This window comes from Eucyclogobius newberryi, unplaced genomic scaffold, assembly GCF_026437365.1.
Source record: "Eucyclogobius newberryi isolate DKJ021-1_F unplaced genomic scaffold, fEucNew1.0.hap1 SCAF_6, whole genome shotgun sequence".
Taxonomy (NCBI): Eukaryota; Metazoa; Chordata; class Actinopteri; order Gobiiformes; family Gobiidae; genus Eucyclogobius; species Eucyclogobius newberryi.
Window position 1 is genome coordinate 28,084,889 of NW_027316278.1, and position 18,813 is coordinate 28,103,701.

The following is an 18,813-nucleotide window of genomic DNA, read 5'->3' on the forward strand; positions in this document are numbered from 1 at the left end:
AAAAGTAGTGGAAACATATAAGGAAGTAACTGGCAAACAAGGAGGAAGGAGGTTTTAGGTGGCTATGATTGGATAAGATGATGATGAAATTGTTGTTTTGAAATAATGCTAAAGTTAAACTATTGAGTACAGAAACTGTCAAAAAGCTGCCAAAACAGTTATTTAAAAAACTGTTACTGTGGGTTGCAAAAGTATTCATGCCACTGGAACTTTTCTACATTTTGTCACATCACAACCACAAACTTAAATAAATTGTATTGGCCTTTTTATTATAGGGCTACACAAAGCAGCAAACAATTGTGAAATGGAAGAAAACTTGACATGATTTTCAGATGCTTTCAAAACTGAAGATGTTCTGTGAAGGCCACATATGAGAGAGAATGTTGGGGAGCAAACAGCATCATGAAGTCCAAGGACCACACCAGACAGGTCAGAGATACAGTTGTGGAGAAGTTTAAAGCAGGTGTAGATATTAAAATCTTTCCCAAGCTTTGAACATCTTACAAAGTACTGTTCAATCCATGATCTGAAAATGGAAAGAGCAAACCTACCAAGACATGGGCGTCCACCAAAGCTTACAGGCCGAACAAAAAAGAGCACTGATCAGAGATGCAGCCAAGACCCCCATGGTAACTCTGGAGGAGCTATCTTCAACTTTTTGGCCTAAAAGCAAAACGTGGTGGAAAACTAACACAGCTCATGACTCAGAACACACCATCCCCACTGTCAAACATGGTGGTGGCAGCATCATGGTGGTGGCAGCATCATGGTGGTGGCAGCATCATGGTGGTGGCAGCATCATGGTGGTGGCAGCATCATGGTGGTGGCAGCATCATGGTGGTGGCAGCATCATGGTGGTGGCAGCATCATGCTGTGGGGCTGCTTTTCTTCAGCAGGGAAAGGCAAGCTGCTCAGAGTTTATGGGAAGATAGATGGAGGCAAATACAGGGCAATCTTGAAAGAAAACCTTATTTTTTGGTGTTTTATGGTGGTTGGTATTCATAAAGTGTTACATTACCTCCACCTACTGTAGTTGTGCATCTTCACAGTATGTGTTTTACACTATACCGTTAAAAAAAAAGAGAGGGAAAGCGAGAAAAACAGAGAAAGAAAAATTACCCTAAACAAAAACGGAATGGTTTTAAACTAAATATATTCATTTATTAGAACAACCATGTCCAAGTCCAGACCTAAATCCAATCCAGAATCTGTGGCAAGAACTGAAAACTGTACTCAGTATAACGCTACAAGCTTGGCACACTTATTTTTTGGCAGTAAATGGATGGTGAGTGTTGGTTGACAGCCATAATCAGATCTCTCCAGAGATGTTCTCTTATGTTCAAGTCTGGGCTCTGGCTGGACCACTTAAGGACATTCGCAGAGTTGTCCTGTAGCCACTCCGTCGTTATCCTGCATTAACCTGCAGTCTGAGCTCCAGAGCCTCTGGAGCAGGTTTTTAAGAAGGATGTCTGAACACTGCTGCATTCATCTTTCTATTGATCCTGACTAGCCTCCCAGTTCCTGTTGCTGAAAAACCTTGCCACAGTATGATGCTGCCACCACCATGCTGTACTGTAGGGATGGTACTGGCCAGGTGATGAGCAGTGCTGGGTCTCCTCCAGATAGATGCTTGATATTCAAGCCAAAGAATTCAATCTTTGTTTCATCAGACCAGAAATATTTGTTTCTCCTGCTCTGAGTGTCTTCCGTGGCCACTCTACCACACAGGTCTGATTGGTGGAGTGCTGCAGAGACACGCTGGAGATCTGTCAGTGTGACCATCAGGTTCTTGGTCAGCTCCCTGACTAAGGCCTTTCTCCCCTGATTGCTCAGTTTGACCGGGGGCCAGCAATAGGTGGTCTTGGTGGTTCCTTTTTCCATTTATGGACTGTGCTCATAGGAACATGGGAAGTTTTTTGTACCCTTCCCCAGATCTGTACCTTGATATAATCCTGTCTCCAGGATGTGACCACAGACAAGTCATTGGCCTTCATGGCTTGGTTTGTGCTCTGACATCACTGTGTGGGACCTTATATAGACACGTCTGTCAAGGAGGATCAGTGGAAACACAACGTACCTGAGCTAAATTTTGAGTGTCAGTTTATTTTTAATACATTTGATAACAATCTTCTTTCAAGTTGTCATTATTTGGTATTGTTTGTAGAATTGAGAATTGAGACAATAATTAATTTAATCTATTTTGGAATAAGGCTGTAACATGTAAAAAGTGAAGCGCTGCAAATACTTTTGTATTTGAATGGTGTCGGTGTAGCTTAACCAGTCAAACACATGGTGGGCAGAGTATGTTTTGGAAGAAAATTGGTCGGGAACAGAACTAAGTGAAAAAGTCAAGAGAAGGAAGAAGAGATGAAATGAAGAAGTCGAGGAATAAAAGATTGTAATGTTATAAAACCAGCAAACCAATACTAGAAAAAAATTGTGGATGTGTGATGATGTTAGAAAAAAGAATGATGCTAAGACAGAAGGAAAATGAATCTCAAAATCCATTATATCTAATTTTAGCTCTATAAACGCATACCTTAAACAACACCTTTAAGCACACACAAGGAAATACAGGGCTTTTTTCACTCCATGTGTATAATAATTATGCCAGAAGAACCAATATTTCTTGCTCCAGCAGTAAAGATACTAAACTAATTAACCACATTTCTTAATCTTTCTTAATAATGATATAATGGTATTTTTGTAACCCATCAAAATGTTTGCAAATGTCTTTTAGTTCTAGTTTGGCTTATAAGAAATTGAAAAGGAAAGCAAAGACCAAGTTTAGGTCAGGGGGTGGGTAACCAGTCGATCCCGGTGTCAAAACAAATCCATTGTGGGCTTTTGATGTACACACAGAACAACCCACTGGACGCACACATGCGATGTAAAGGCAAGATTTACCGCAAGCTACTGTCACAATATAAGTCAATAACAGCCGCTTTCCCTTCAGTACAGCCGCACGGCACTGCAGACTGCACCAAGGTCACACACTGACTGCTACCGCTCGCAGTTGTAGTGGAAAGGAGAGTCGCACTCCTTGACTGACAAATAAAGTAGTTTAGTTACTTTAGTTGGTGCGAGTGCGAGAATAGTTGAGAGAGCAGACAAACTTTTCATTCCCTGCACTGCAGTGCTCCAAGTTATTTCTGACCCTCACTAGACTAGACTATATACTCAATATTGCAAATGTGCATATCCCCGAAACTATATTTACCTAATATTTAAGGATTACACCGTCGAGTAATGTATAGATTATTTTTTCTACATTTTTCCTACCTCTACTTTAGATGTGATGTTGCAGTCAGACCTTGAAAAGTCATCAGTCTTTATCAAATATTTATGAAGCAGCCGACTCCTAATATTAGTTTCTATTGTTGGAGCAGATCTTCAGAGGGTGAATGGACACAGCTTGCCTCCACACATAATCAGGAGTGCTTTGGCTCAATGGCACTGACTGATATCTCCCAAACAAACCTGCACACAAAGCCTCTAAATGGCAGCTTGTCCTGCCGAGTTCAGTGGGTCACTATCAACGGCCGGTGATCCTACCAGACCCCAATGTCCACTGTTTATCTGCCCATTTCAGAGCGGTTATATATAGGGCAAAGCGGCCATTCTCCCTGCTGATTTACGAGACTGCTGGATGCACGCCGCTACCTTATCCACCTTCCACAGTCTGATTTGTCCGGATATGCCCTGCTGGGTCCTGAAAGTGTGTGCGTGCATCAGTTTGTGTTTGTAATAGCTACTGATTTCCTCTCGCCTCAATCTTCAGGTGCGCACATGGCTGCTACACACACAGTCCTGATAACAACGGCATTTATTTTCCAAATACATTGAGCTATAATGTGATTCTTACAGTCGGCTAGGAACAGGCACCTCACAAATCCATACAATGTGTAATACATGGCTCAAAAGGATTTTATAAAATGTCAATAATGGATATACCATAATGGACATAAAAGACAGTTGGTTAACAGGACATGGGTAATTATTTATTTCATATTATTATTCCTACATTGTTTATTTTACAGGGACAACCAATCAATCAAGTTTTATTCATAGAGGACAATTTGTACAAAGTGCCATTCACAATACAGTGTAAGTCACAATAAAAAAAAACATAAAAACAATAGCATTAATCAAAGTAAACCTTGAAGAGATGCTTTGTACAATATAGATTGTTCTCAGAGTTAATTTCCACCTGCAGTCCCTGAGACATACAAATACATAGAATGAACAGACAGCACAAAACAATATAATATTTATCGTGATAAAATGACAATAATATTAATAAATTTCCCACACTACTCCCCACTGTGCACATCATCAAGTAGAGATTAGTATACATTATTCGACATTCTAAATATTCTACATTTGGAAACACATGTATTAGCTATTAGCATAAATTATGTGTTGTCAGTTTGTTTTAGTCTGTTATAGATGTGATAGAGAAAGCTGACTGGCTTAGTGCTGTTACATAAAGAAGAAACACCATTGTAGTGCAGCCACATGTGGAATTTATAATTGAATGTCTTTTCTGTCATTACATGAAAACAACATTAGCTTATAAATACTTACACATTCATACAACAAGAAGCTAAACGATGGAAAATGTACATGATAGTTTAATGGTGCATTTTAAAATGTTTTTTCTGATGGAGGGTCCACCACTTCCTTGTTCCCATGGAGATGAATATTCCACAGTATAGCTGTAAACTTGTCCATCTCCTTAGAGACAAGCAGGTGATGCCACTGGACCACGTCACTGGTAATGTTTTTAGCAATAAAAGAACAGTGATTGAATAAATGTAAGGCACCACTGCCAGAAAAGTTCCATAGTCCACCTTTTAAGATATATCCACCTTTTGGTGTATAGATTCATCAGTCATTTCCCAACAGTGTCTCGCACAGAAATATCGACACACCTTTCCGTTGAGTCCGATAAGTACACCATTTATTCTCAGATACATTGAGCTATTATGTGATTCTCCCAAGAAGCCAGTAGCAATTCCTCTTGAAGTCTCACTTAATAATTTCTGACAAAGAAAGACGAGGGATTTAGTCATCCATACATCGCGGCGCAGACAGTGGGAGGGTGGAGTTCCTTTGTGGAAACGGGCAGTGACGGAGCAGCGGTTTTGTCTCCCGTAGGTGTGTCTCTACTGGCTCTGACGCACACAGACTCCATGTTTTATTGTGGAGAAATGCATGTTCTGCCACCGCTCTGGTCCCATGCCCCAAGTCTCATAACTTATAGCAGAATATCAGGGGTCTTCAATTGTTGAGGCCAGAGGAGAGATAAACTGTGAGAACGATATAGCTGTCTAAAGTGAGCCTCCTTCTTTTATGGAGAACTTTGTAATCATTCATTGGGACCCATCTCCAGGTTTGAGCTGGATGTGTGGTCAGGAGTAAATAACTGGCTTTGGTTGACGTTAATATATTGCACTTGTATCAAATGTTAATATGAGTTATGTGTCTTGCTGATCTGAATAGTGAAATTATGTTGCAAATTAGGGTTGAAACAAGTCGCAACTAATCGATTATTGAAACAGATGTCATGTACAGGGAGAAGAGATTTTATGACTCAGACAAAGCAGTATCAAAATGACACAAAATGTGTTTGTGTTCTGATGTGAAATGTAGATGTTCTCAAGTGGCATCGCTTTAGCTTTACCTGGGTCACATTTACTTACAAATCTAATCCATAGGCCTTTTTTTTATCCACACAACTTGAGAAAAAAAATGCTAATTGTTAACTGCAGATCCAACAAAAAATACAGTATTTGGCAACAATTACCTGTTCTGAAATGGTGGATAATAGAAGCTGTACATAAAATAATATACTTTTGGGAGGTAAGGTAAGGTTTAGTTGGTGAGTTTGATCGAGTAATCAATTTACTTTTCAAATTTCAATACCTGTTGTTATACAATACTTAAGGCTGTTTGATGTGTTGTATTTATTTGATCAATTAATTCATATTTTTTTTATTGCAGCTTATTCCTTTTTATGGTTGTTATATAGATCATGTTAATTCTAGTACTTCAGTATTAATACTGGTTCAAATGAGTTTTGATACTTTTTAGTATAGATCAGTGTCTGGATATGGATTTTTTAAAATGCCATTACTTTAAATGTAGGGTCATTGTGTCATCTTCAATATTATCGTTTATCGTGATATTTTCTGTATCAATAGCAACACCAACCCACAAATATTGAAGTATAGTGCCATGTCCCTCTGATGTTACAAATACATGACACACACACACACACACACACACACATGCACACACACTGAATTTCCCAGAAAAACAACACGTCCTGCTGTCTTAAAAAGAGTCTATTTCATCTTATCAGCTGCTGCAGACAGCCTCGGTCACAGTGAGCCCCAGACTGGACAGAGTGCAGAAAAGCAAAGACATTTCACTGATTTACAGGCAGGAAATACTAGACGCATGATACAAACAAATTAACCCTTTTTTCCAGGTTACATTTTCCAATCATTCCAAAACATGATGATTTAGAGGTGTTCCTCACAGTTCAGGCCCTGCGGAAAGGATAGTGGTTGCTTAAAGAATAAAACCAAACAATCCACAAATGCTGGTATATCACAACAAACGACTGCATTTTAAGAACCGTGGTTTTACCCGTCCCCATCTCCGTTCAAAGGTTTAGGCCTGTTGTATGCTGTGATGTCATCTACAACCCAGCACTGTCCTTTGCGGAGCCATTTGTTCCACATTATCACATTTAAATTAAGTCAGGGGAAGCAGGGCATTGGTAATTTTTCCTGTCTGTTCACATTTGTATGTCGTGTGCGTCTCCCTCTGCGCATGATGCAAATCCTTGTAAGAGTGTCGGGCCAGATTTCAAAATTCCAGGAGGCTGATGTCTTCCTCGTGAGCAAAGCGGTCATCCATGTCGACTTCTGTTTTCCCCCTTAACGCCCTTTAACTTCATCTATCCTCTATTCTGCTCAAAAACAGACCAACTTGTAGGGCTGAAATGTTTATTGCCCTCAAAGTGTGCTGTCATTATGGCATTTATGTTGCAAACTACACTACAAACAGCTCGACAATAACCACAATAATACAATAACACAAAAGAATTTAATGAACTGGGATCCCGCTCACTGAAAGCAATGGTGAGTGGGAAGAAAGTTCATTTGAATTCCAGTTCAGTTGCTAACACGTGATTGGTCCAATCTCGCGGATCCACTAGTGCATTCAAGCTCAAATCCAAAGGCAGGAGAGGTTGAAAATTGATTCTTGAGAGTTTCTCTTACATGACAAGGTTTCGAAAAAATATTCTCCCATGGGACATGATTATGTATTATATACCTCTACAAACATGTGCTGAGATGGATTTTATTCTTATTATACTTTGGCAGTTCATACCTCACTCCTGGGCATTTTTTTACTCTAACCTAAGCATTTATTTCCAAAGGTATTTTTTTAAATCAGGAGAGAAAGAATTTAAATTACCTGTAATATTTTTCTGTTCTTCCAACACGGTTCAGCACCACCGACTTGTAGCTCCCACTCGGCTCACAACAGGAGGCTGTGCTGAGAGAGGCTATGTTTTGAGCTTGGGTTTGTGCGTGTGCGTGGTGATGAAGGGGGCATCGATCGGCAGTGAGGCGCCTGGTGTATTGACGCGGCAGGGCGGGTGATCCTTCAAGGCCTTCCCATCGGCACACTGAGTTAATCTGCTCAGGCCGATCAATAGCACTAACTGCAACTATCATGGCCCAGCATCCTGTCCTAGGCTCATCTGTGGGACTCTATTCACTTAGTTTGTTTGTGTTATGTCACTGGAAAGGGCCATTTGCATTAGACTCAGAGGGTACAGTACAATGAAGTGTACTGCACAGTAAGAAAAATGCTTTATTAGTCATAATTTACATAAAGGAACATCAATGTCATATATATATTTATAAAGCATATTAAAATGTCAGTTGGCCAAAGGGTTGGACAGGCAGTTTACACTCACATATTATGCTAAATTGACTTTTTTGAGCTTTCAATCATGTTATAACACGGTTCCCTGATCAAAAATATACCTGGAGTTGAATTTTGCTTCATTCACCCTTGGTTTGTTAATCCTGTTTGCAAGTTAGTCTTCTCTTCTCATTCTCCGAGCCTCAGAAAAACACTTGGATTCAAAATGACCAGATTTGTACATCACAGGCAGCGCTCCGGAGGTCTCCTGCTCTGTTTTTATGTCCATAAACCATCGCTAGACAAAGAACTTCTGTTGACAAATCGCATGACAACTGCATGCTTGTATTAGCATGTTGGGGCAAGCTAGCTTTTGGCCAAAAATGATACAAATAGTGCTTGATATGTGTCCTTTAAAGTGAAATGTGAAAGGATTAGGGTAAGCACTAGTCACATCTCTTCAATTTTGTGTAATACTTGCTTCTGCCAAGACATTTAGTGGCACATTTTAGCACAGATGATGGAAAAAAATATCCCTCCAGCTATTGATATTGCGCATACTGGATTCACAAAGTCCCTAAATTATACCAACTGCTTAGGCACAGTAAGTAATGACTGGTGCACAGGCTTAAGTGGCTGGACCTGTCTGTGAGGGTGGAACGTTACACCTTGTTCTTGCAGATTGGATCACTTTGCCAATGGCTTAGAAAGTCCCAGCTAGTAGTATGCGCCGTGAGGTCACATAAACACTGCAGCCTGCCTCTATAAATCTGACTGCCTATTTCCAGCCTAAAGCAAAGCAGGGCGTCTTGGCAACAACGTTCTCCCCAGTGAAAGAGCGGGCTGGATTTACTGTGGCTGACATAAGGCCGTGTAGGTGGTTCTGTGTAACTGACTTCTGAATTACAGGGTGAAGTAAATGTCTGGTCACCACTGAAGGGGCGGGCAATATTAGCAAAAGCTCTGCTACAACATTAACTTTGTCTCAAGAACAATAATCAGATCATATTTCTTCTTTATCTCAGAAGTGTGAATTGACTCGAGGTAGAGTGGTGTAGAGCACATTAGTCCTGTTCTCAGGTCTCTGCACTGGCTCCCTGTGGCTCAGAGAATAGACTTTAAAGCAGCTCTGCTTGTGTACAAGTCTCTCCATGGCCTAGCACCAAAGTACATCTTGGATATGTTAGTGCCATATGAACCATCTCGGACTCTGAGGACCTCAGGGACCGGCCTCTTGCTGGTGCCAGAGTCAGGACTAAACATGTGGAATCTGCGTTTCAGTTTTATGCAGCTAAAATCTGGAACAGTCTTCCTGAAGATGTGAGACAGGCTTCTACTCTGACAATGTTCAAATCTAAGCTAAAAACAGTTTTGTTTAGCTGCGCATATGACTGAAAGGATTTTTTCTTTGCACTCTTCTCTTTTGTTTGTTATTTTATTAGTTTAGAAAATCAGTTGGATTGATAATTTTTAATTTAGTTAATTTTATTGTATTTCTGTTTCTGTAATTTCTTTGTGATTTGAATGCATTTTTCCTGCTGTGAAGCACTTTGAATTGCCTTGTGTATGAAATGTGCTCTACAAATAAACTTGCCTTGCCTAGAGTATTGGTTGGTCAATATATCGAGTTGATGTGTGCAATTTTTAGAGCTATTGTTCTTAACGCTTCAACATAAGCCAATGTTTAGTTTGGTCCAACCACCTGACTAAAGAACATAAGTTTTTACGATTGTCTAAATTTGACTTTATTTGGTGTATTTATACCTGTTGCACATTTAAATCATTGTTTTAAACCAATCGAGGAGAAAAACTTTGTAAAATCTGTAGAAAATTACAGGAAGTTATATCACAATAGGATCACTCATTCCAGTTTATGCAGAATTTACTCAAAGATACAACTTTTTTGACTCTCGCAACATTAATTCAACAAAAAAAAGGTATGCTCATATATTTTTATTTGTCAAATAAATAAAAAATGACAGAGGAATTTTTGCCCAGTGTTTGCTGGGTAATTTCCTAGTGTGATGTCATCAATTACAAACAGGAAGTGAAACTATAAACCTAAAAAAAATGGTTTTCTGTGATTTTTTTTTTTTTTTTTATCTTAATAAAATTTGAGTTAAATGGGTCGTCTGACCTGTCAGAGGCACTTCAAGCTTTGTTTGAACACTTCCACATGAAGAGGGCACTGCTCAAAATTATCCATTACAAGTTTTTTTTGTGAAACAGCGCTGTGGATGTTTCTAAAAAGTTATTGCTATGGACAATATCTGAGATTACAGTAAACGTATGCAGTATCATTTTGGAGAAATTATCTCTATAAAACACTAGCTTGCAGAAAACACGCAAGTTTCAGTTATTTTTCATTCATCTGAAGTTTCTTCTCAAATGCCACAAAGAGTGATAAAAACAAGAACACTGAAAGTATTATTGTAGTATTGGATTTTGCCCATCTCGGCCACAGGTTTCCCTCTCCAAATCAAGTTCTACTGTATATTTTAAAGTTGAATATCTGCTTTTTTGAGATCTCCATTTTCTTATATCAATAATGGTATAAATGCTCTGTTTCTTTCTACTCTCCAGACCCAACCTGGACAACACTGGTGCGGTCAGTGAGTCCGGAGCGTCTACTGTCAAACATGCCCTCAACCCGGACAAAACATTCATGCAAGTTCATTATCTAAAGGTGAGAGACTATTGAAGGAAGGAAATCAGGAAATAACAGTAAGGAACGTTGCAGGAAACTGTAAAAAGAAAATTGCAACGCTGATTGTTTGAATGAAAATAACAAGGTAAAATAGCAAATATCTGGTCATGGTAAACTACTATAATATTTAAGAAAGGAGACAAATAAAATATTGAAGAGGAAGAGGAGGCTTGCAAAGCTTGTGATTGGCTGATAGTAATAATAGGTCTTCCTGGATGAATTTCCAGTGCACATTTTTGGACATGTAAATATTTTTAAAGGGAAACACTATGGATAGGCCAGTGAAAAGGCTTCTGAAAGTGTGTATTTATGTTCCACTTTTTTAAACTTATGAACATAAATAACATGCATTCAGTTTTACTTCAGCATAACAGTAGCTAAGAGTAGAGCTCCTTGAACATGGGTTTAAAAAATATGGGTTTCTTATTAAAAACGTCTTTTATTTTATTAACATGAATAATTCAGACTTGTAATTAGTATTCTTTATCACACAAAGTACTCAAATATCTTAATTCCACTCCTAACCACAAGCTTTTACTGATAGAGGATTGACTATGAACTACTCGATTAAAAAACCACAGCCGGATCAGTGACAATTAGAAATGACTGAATCTTGATTAATTATTGATTAATTGCATAACCCCCTCTCACAGTACGTCAAAAGTGGATGCACAAAGTTGTACATGCTGACGTTTTAGCATGACTAATCAACACTTCTAACGCTCGTACATGAATTCAGATGACGCGAGAGATACAAATAATGTTCCATATCTTTTACAGGGCTTCTTCCTCCTCAGATTCCTGGCCAGTCAAGTCGGAGAGCAACAATTCATTGACTTCTTCCGAGTATTTGTGAAGAAATACCACGGACAGCTCATTCTCTCGCAGGTAGGCAGCGAAGGGACCGGAGCGACCTCATTTCCACTCAATTAACTTAACGGCCTGTGTAGCATGTTGACTCGCAGCCATCCGAGAGCACCTTAATAAAACTCGCGCTCAGATTTGAACCTCTTAAATATGACCTGTCTCTAAGGCACTATGTTATTTCCATAAATAAATTGGGAGTCTGTGTTGAAATGAAGATGTAGCTGTAGCCATCGCAGCTAAATTGGCTTGTTTGCTGTGGGCATATGCTAGGTCTTCTGGGGCCCGTGCAGCTGAAAGATCACACCTGGATGCTCCGTTTGAGTGTTTGACATAGATGTGGGCCTTGTGCCAAAACACTGAAATGATGACATTCTTACAATATAGATCACAATTTTATCATGATTTATGTGAACTTATAGTGTCATAGCTACATTTAAGAGGTTACTAAAATCCATCTACAACTTCTGAGCCTTTACTGTGATTAGTTGAATCTACTCCTAAAACACGACCGAGGCTGACTAGTAGGAGGAGTGGGAGGAGAAAACGTTTGAGCATAGTTTGAGCTGCGTTAAACAGAAGCACTGAATAACAATATGACTGTATGGCCAAAATAGCTTCCCATCACACGGATCAGATCACAGTTACAGTCTTATCATCATTGCATTGCCCAGTCCATATTTGACATTGGATTAGTACTTGCACATAGGACTGGCTGATATGACAAAATCATTATTCTCGTTTCCCCCCCATATTGATTAATTAAAATGGCTTTCAATATTAAACTCTGGAATATAAGCAATACATAGCTTTACGCCACGTCACAACATCCGGGTCACCTTGACTACCGAGTAAGCTAGCTGTCATTCTGATTGATCTCGGACCCTAAAACAGTATTGATGGCAAAAGGTTGCTCAGTTTTTGGATGTTCAAATCATGTTTGGCAAGAAGAAAAGGTCAAATACGAACTCAGTGGCTACAAGCAATCAAATGAGTCGAAGATGTCAAGACATGGAGCCCAAAATCAAAGTGGACCTACGTTTGCAGTCGTCATTTTATAAACGGTTAGTTCATGTAGGCCTAGTTAGGATAATTATTGTTTATTATCAAACTAGATTTCTTTTCTCGGCTAATTTCAAATTTCAAGAAGAAAACATTTATATGACTATATGCCTACCTCAAAAAATATGTAGGCTCTTGTAATTTCTCATAGGCTCTTTGGTGACGCCGGGGGTCTCGATCAGGTACTCAGAAATGGCTGGTCATTTGAGATTTGGCCAGCCTGTAGGATCGTTTGCCCACGAACCTTCGGGTATCTTGTAAGGACAACATTTTAGCCCAGGGTGAGATACCTTCAGCTCAAAACTATGCTTTTCTGATGGCTCCAAATGCTCTGCGCCCCCTCGCAAAATGACGGCGTCAAGTGACCGGGATGATGACGTCAGCGTGAAACTATGTATACAGAACATAGATAATTGCCATTTAACATCAGAAATATCACATTACTTATTCCAAAGTCTGAACCACACGTTTTTGTTTTAAACTAGCTGATCATTGACATTTAAAAATGACCGAATCTTTGTCCAGACTAAAATTCAAATATTAGATGATAAATTCATGTCCTTCTCCACACAGCAACAAAGGCATGTCCAGGACTCAAACTTCGGAACGTCTTGCTTTGAGACAGAACATAAAGAATAGTAAATCACAAAGAAAAGTATAGTATAGTACCATTGTCTGAAAGTGCAGGTGGACGTTATGGATGTTTGTTACCGTTTCTCTTTTATATTCTCTTTGCCTGTGTGAATTTAAACTTTCATTGTGTAACTTTCCGGTGCAGCGTGTCTATCTGCTCAACAGTATGGCATTAATCTTATCTTGCTTTTATTCAATTTCAGGTGTTTTAATGCTAGTAATACCTTGAAAAACATGCATTCATTCTGTGACAGATCTGCTCTAACTAGGTGATGTGATACGTTTAATGCCGTACTGTGGAACATTCCAGGCATGTGGCAGATCACAGTTCATCTTTTAATTATACATTTAGTCAACAACATCATTTCAGAGTCTTAGTTACGAGCCAAAAATATCATCCGATCATTGTTTAATAAGTCAATTTTGGTCACACTCGCACTAAAATAGCTGCAGTTATGTGTTGAATTGGCACATTACCTGTTGGCATACGCTGGCTCTTCTGTACAGCTGAGGGATCACACCTGGACCTGTCTGTGTGTGTTTGACACGGGATGAATTCCACCTGGCTTCTGTTCCTCACCACCAGCCGGAGTCCGCGCTCTAAATAATGGATCAAGTATAAACACCATTTGACCTTGCCCTCCTGTCTCCAGATCAGTTACGCCTTTCTCTTTCTTTGGCTCTGCTCCCATGCCGGCTGCTAACACGCCTTTGTGTTTGTCTCTCTATTTTGGACAGGACTTCCTGAAAATGGTGTTGTTTACCTTTCCTGACATCGAGAGGTATGTACGTCATAGTGATTAATGGCCATGGGCTAATTGGTTTATAATAAATCAGGCCTCCTCCTGAAAATACTACGAGGGGCCATGGAGCAATTAGACGAAGACATGAAAAATTAATTAAAATGCAGAATAGAATGTATTATTTAATTATTTTTGAACAGAAACGGCTCTAGTTTAAAATTCCTGGCACAATAATTAGCATTATGGTATTTGAGGAAAATGCCTGTTATGTTATTGTGCGCTGGTCCATAGTAGCTCACATAAAACAGATCTTAATCACCAGATGCACTGTAATATTAGATGTCATATAAGATATCATAACTTTTGATTTGCTTGCACACACATGTCTGATATCAGGAGCTCAAACCGTTCGCTCTAATGTTAAGTGACCACCCTTGCCTGGAACCAATAAAGGGGCAGTTGGTATAGTGGTTCGCCTTTGGTATCGTAGTAGTAGTTCTGGTGTGTGGTTGGTGGTGGTCGGGCATCTATGAAGTACACTAATGTTCCACAAAAAGCGCTCTATAAGACTAAATGCATGATTAGTTATCACAACCAGCAGTGGAGAGTGGATGAATAATGCAATGAAAAGCACCTTTGAGAGTTCAACAAAACACCAGATGAATCCAGTGCCTTTTTGCTGTTATTATTATCCTTCAAGTATTTTCCAAGTGTTGCCCATCGACACAGTTAAATTACCCCCCAAAAATCCCAAATCTGTTTATTCTGTTTAAAGCTTTAAATAGATTTTTCTCATTACTGGCTGAAACTTCGAGCACCAACTTTTGAACCAAATATTGTTTTTTTTCCTCATTAATTTCTGGGAGAATACATGAAATTAGTTCTTGGGTGTGTGCTAATTTGGCTTTGGTTCTGCTACAGTGCGTATGTCCCACTGTGAAAGCACGGCTCTCAGCAGCAGCAGTCCTATCCACTCTTCACAGTAATCCAGAGTAAGAGAAAAGCTGCTCCTCCTGCTCTCCTCCTCTCCAATTTACTCTTCCTTCCCGGGCACGCTTCATCATTTACGTCTCTATTCTCTCTGATTGGCTCATTAACCTCCTCTTCAGCTTGACTTTTCAGGCCCTCTCCTCTCTGTCATTGTGGAAGGACTATTGCTCCAAGCCATGTCCAAAGCACTTCTGATTACGCTCGATGCTGTGCGTCCGATGCTTATTTTAGTAAACAACACACTCAAAGAGAGCTGCCATTTTTAACTCCACAGCGCCGTTATTGATTGCACCTAACAGGAAACTGCCATTTTCCAGGCATCAAACAACGGCAGGTTCTCATCCAAACGCCATTAGGGTAATAACCAATAGATTAAAACAAGATTAGTGGAGCAACATGAAAATGCGAGTGGGGCTTTCGTGCTCTCCGGAGACCTAAAGCGCATTTGTGTTTTAGTCCTATTACCCAGAGTGTGACAGGTCAGGTGATGTAATAAGTGTATTAGCGTTTTGTTTGCCACACAAGAAACTATGCTGACATAATCCCCTGTAATCCGGCTATACGGTGTCTCCATATCAGAGCAGCAGATGTTCCCTTATGAGCTGAATACAGGATTACTTTCAGCCAAAATGCAAGTGACTTTAATTTGGGTTTTGACTCGATGGGTTTTGACTCTCTGTGCTCCGTACGAAAGTGAAGAATTTCCTCCATTTCCTCCATCACACAATGGTCAAATATACAGTGAGTGGTGAGATAGACTAGATTTACTTGTAAAATATAATGTCAAAAGAATGCTTATTGTGAGTTGTATTCCTAACATAACATCACTTTGCCTCTGCCCAAGGACTGCAGAAAAAAAAATAATAATAATAACCCTTGAAGAAGTGACTATCCCCATTCCCACCCATTATAAAAGGACATGCAACTACTAATGCTTTCTTTGCAGTAACCTCTAAAATGCATCGCAAGAATGAATGAAAGAAGTTGTTTCTGATGATATAAAGTATGATTTATTGTAAGATTTTCTCTCTTACATACACATCTGTGTAAAAAAAGAACCCAGTCATCGAATAATTGCCATGAACTCTTGTATCTACCCATAAATGTATGCCCTCCCCCTAACATTTAATCAAGAAAGAAATTATAGTTTTCTCATAAAATACCTTTTTAGTTCATGGCCAAGTATGATTAAACCACCAGAGGAAAACATGTGCTCAAAGAATCTATTCTTCCCATTTAATTGGCAAGACGAGACTAATACGGCAAATGGCTCTTGAGTGTGGAATTTTCCTATAAGCAAACAGAATTGATGACTGGGGAAAGGTAGTGACTTGTGTGTGCAGTGTTTGTTTGACTGCTCACTATGTTTGCATTGTGAATGACATATGGACATTTCCACAGTGCACTAGAGTTTTTCTTTGTAATCCCTGAACAAGCCCATGCATTTGATTGTATAGAGCAATTGGGTGTGCCCTGTTTTGCTTAAGTCTACCATGAACTTCTCAGTAATTTCCCCAGACATACGTTTTCTTAACAATACCAGTCATACTTATAAGTCATAATGTAAGTTAGATTATTTATTTGATGTGAACTATGTAAAGTTTCTGGTGAAGGGACCAGCTCATGTCGGTGAAAGGTTTCATATTGCACCTTTAATGGTTTAAATGCTGCTGCATGATGTTCATAAGTACATCACTTTTTAGAAAACACATGGACTTAGATGAAAGCATGTTAAAAATGAAATAAAATATTTTTTATTTTTTGAAAAATGTAGAAAAACACGTGTCCTTACGTAAGAGAATTTAACTCTTACTTGGATCCTCCTCCTGCTTGTCCCCATGGAAACGTAGTTCCTTTGGCTGTAATATTCCACTGTATGGCAAAAAACGAATCCATCTGGAGATTGTCCATAAGTATGTTTTTTTAACTTTCTTTTTACATGGAATTATACAGGTGCGTACCACCCCCAGAAAGTTACATATCATTACTTTAAATACTTTTAACATTATGCGAGTCTTGTGATAATTGTAATTGTTTTGTTAAATTATTCCCAATCACAAAACCAACATTTTACATGGAAGTTGTAAACATTTTGTGTCAAGGTTCAGAAAGCAGACAGAGCTCTTCATTTTAGTTGCCAGATCCTACAACTAAAACCAGCTTGTAAACCTAAAAAGAATCTATATCATATGATGTGCTTGTCACTTTAATATTGGTTCGATTGTGTTTCAGAAAAGGCCTCACCCTCAGTGCTATTTATGCTGACTGGCTCGATCGTCCAGGAATTCCAACGGTATGAGCACTTTTTGTTCTTAACTTTATATTTAATACTATGGTAATACAATGTAGCTTTGCACATAGCTGGGCATGACCATGCATAATCCAGACAAGGGACTAGCTGCATGTGCCAGAGTCTTTGTTTTCGCTCAATGTTTAATCATCTTTCCATTTCTGAAGGGTTATCCAACTTCTCTGGTTCTTCTGTTTGCTTTTGGTTCAGGCAAATCGCCAACTGACCTTGACAGCGCTGCAAACTCTATCACGCTAGTCTCTCTATGTTCGTTTTTTTAAGATGGAACAACACTGGTTTTATACTTCAGCTTTATCAAAATGACACGATTCCAAAGCAGATTCATCCATTTAAATGTGCTTATAAACACATCACGGTGAACAGTTACAATGCTATAAATGCATTCTGTAAGTGAGCAATGTGGGCCGGTGCAAACAGGATGATCTAGTTCTGTTCTATAAAAATCAGGTATAGCACTTTTAAACTGTAGTTTGAGGTAAATGCAATGAAGGGTGTAGACTGTGATTTTTGTTCTCTCTCTCTCTCTCTCTCTCTCTAATGCCTATTGCAAACAACTTTGAACAGTACTCATGTACCTCTCAGGCCCTTTCAATGTGTGTACATGCTCCCCCAGATTTTTTTTTCCTGTATTTTGCTACATTTTTGGCAATACTTCATTCATAAACTTGTCAAATCTAGCATCCCCGCCCCAAACATGTCTAGATGTAGATCCTACATGTTTTCGGGTAGCCAACTTTTTCAAACTGAATAAAAAATGCTGTCCAAATTACAAGAATACGCAGCCTTTTAATAGGACGTGTGAGTTGGGGGAAAAAACTCAACCAGCAGATCACTAGCCGCTAGGGATGCATACCTAAACCCACGTTCAGGTTCAAGTTCGGATTCGAATCCAGAGGTTTAGGTTCAGGTCCGGACCTAATGAGTCCGGACCTAAACCATGTCATATTTGCATAATGTTATAACAGCATAACACAAGCTACTTCGCTAAATTAAGTTGAATAAGGACGACTATCAAACACAAGGCTTAACTGCAGATTGAAATAAACTCAACTTGTCTGCTTTATTCACAGTTTTTAACTAAAGCTACAACTCACAAATCACAAGCTACTAGCTAGCTGCTAAACTATAGCTTAACAGTTAACACACATTCATGTGTTTTACTTGAGGAACAACTCAAGACTCAACTCAACAACAAGAGCATGTTGAGTATTGTTGACAGGGTCACTCTGGGTCAAGGGTCAAAGCAGCCGTTTCATCTGATACAATGTTTTGCCTTTAGACACATTTCCACTCTTTAATGTTACAGATCCATTGGCATCAAAAGTCAGGTAAAAACCTTCAAACAGACAATACACCAGTGTAAATAATTAAGTAACAGTGTAAAATAACAGAGTTACAAAAACTAGCATAGCAGTCAACTTGAATCACTATAACACAATCAACTTAGCAGTATCAAAAGTAGAATATGAAAATATTGTACACAACAAATCAAAATAATACATCATATTAGCAGCATTAAACACCAGACCATATTTAACAACTGTAGAATACAA

General features: G+C 39.0%; 1 protein-coding gene across 1 annotated transcript in view; it reads left to right on the plus strand.

Annotated features, from left to right (window-relative positions):
* aopep (aminopeptidase O (putative)) overlaps window positions 1-18,813 on the plus strand; it is a 155,670-nt gene that overhangs the window by 56,471 nt on the left and 80,386 nt on the right. The window contains exons 10-13 of the mRNA XM_072433120.1: window positions 10,534-10,636; window positions 11,438-11,545; window positions 13,955-13,998; window positions 17,182-17,242. Of these exons, the coding sequence (XP_072289221.1) occupies window positions 10,534-10,636; window positions 11,438-11,545; window positions 13,955-13,998; window positions 17,182-17,242 (316 nt within the window). The remainder of the gene's footprint in view (window positions 1-10,533; window positions 10,637-11,437; window positions 11,546-13,954; window positions 13,999-17,181; window positions 17,243-18,813) is intronic.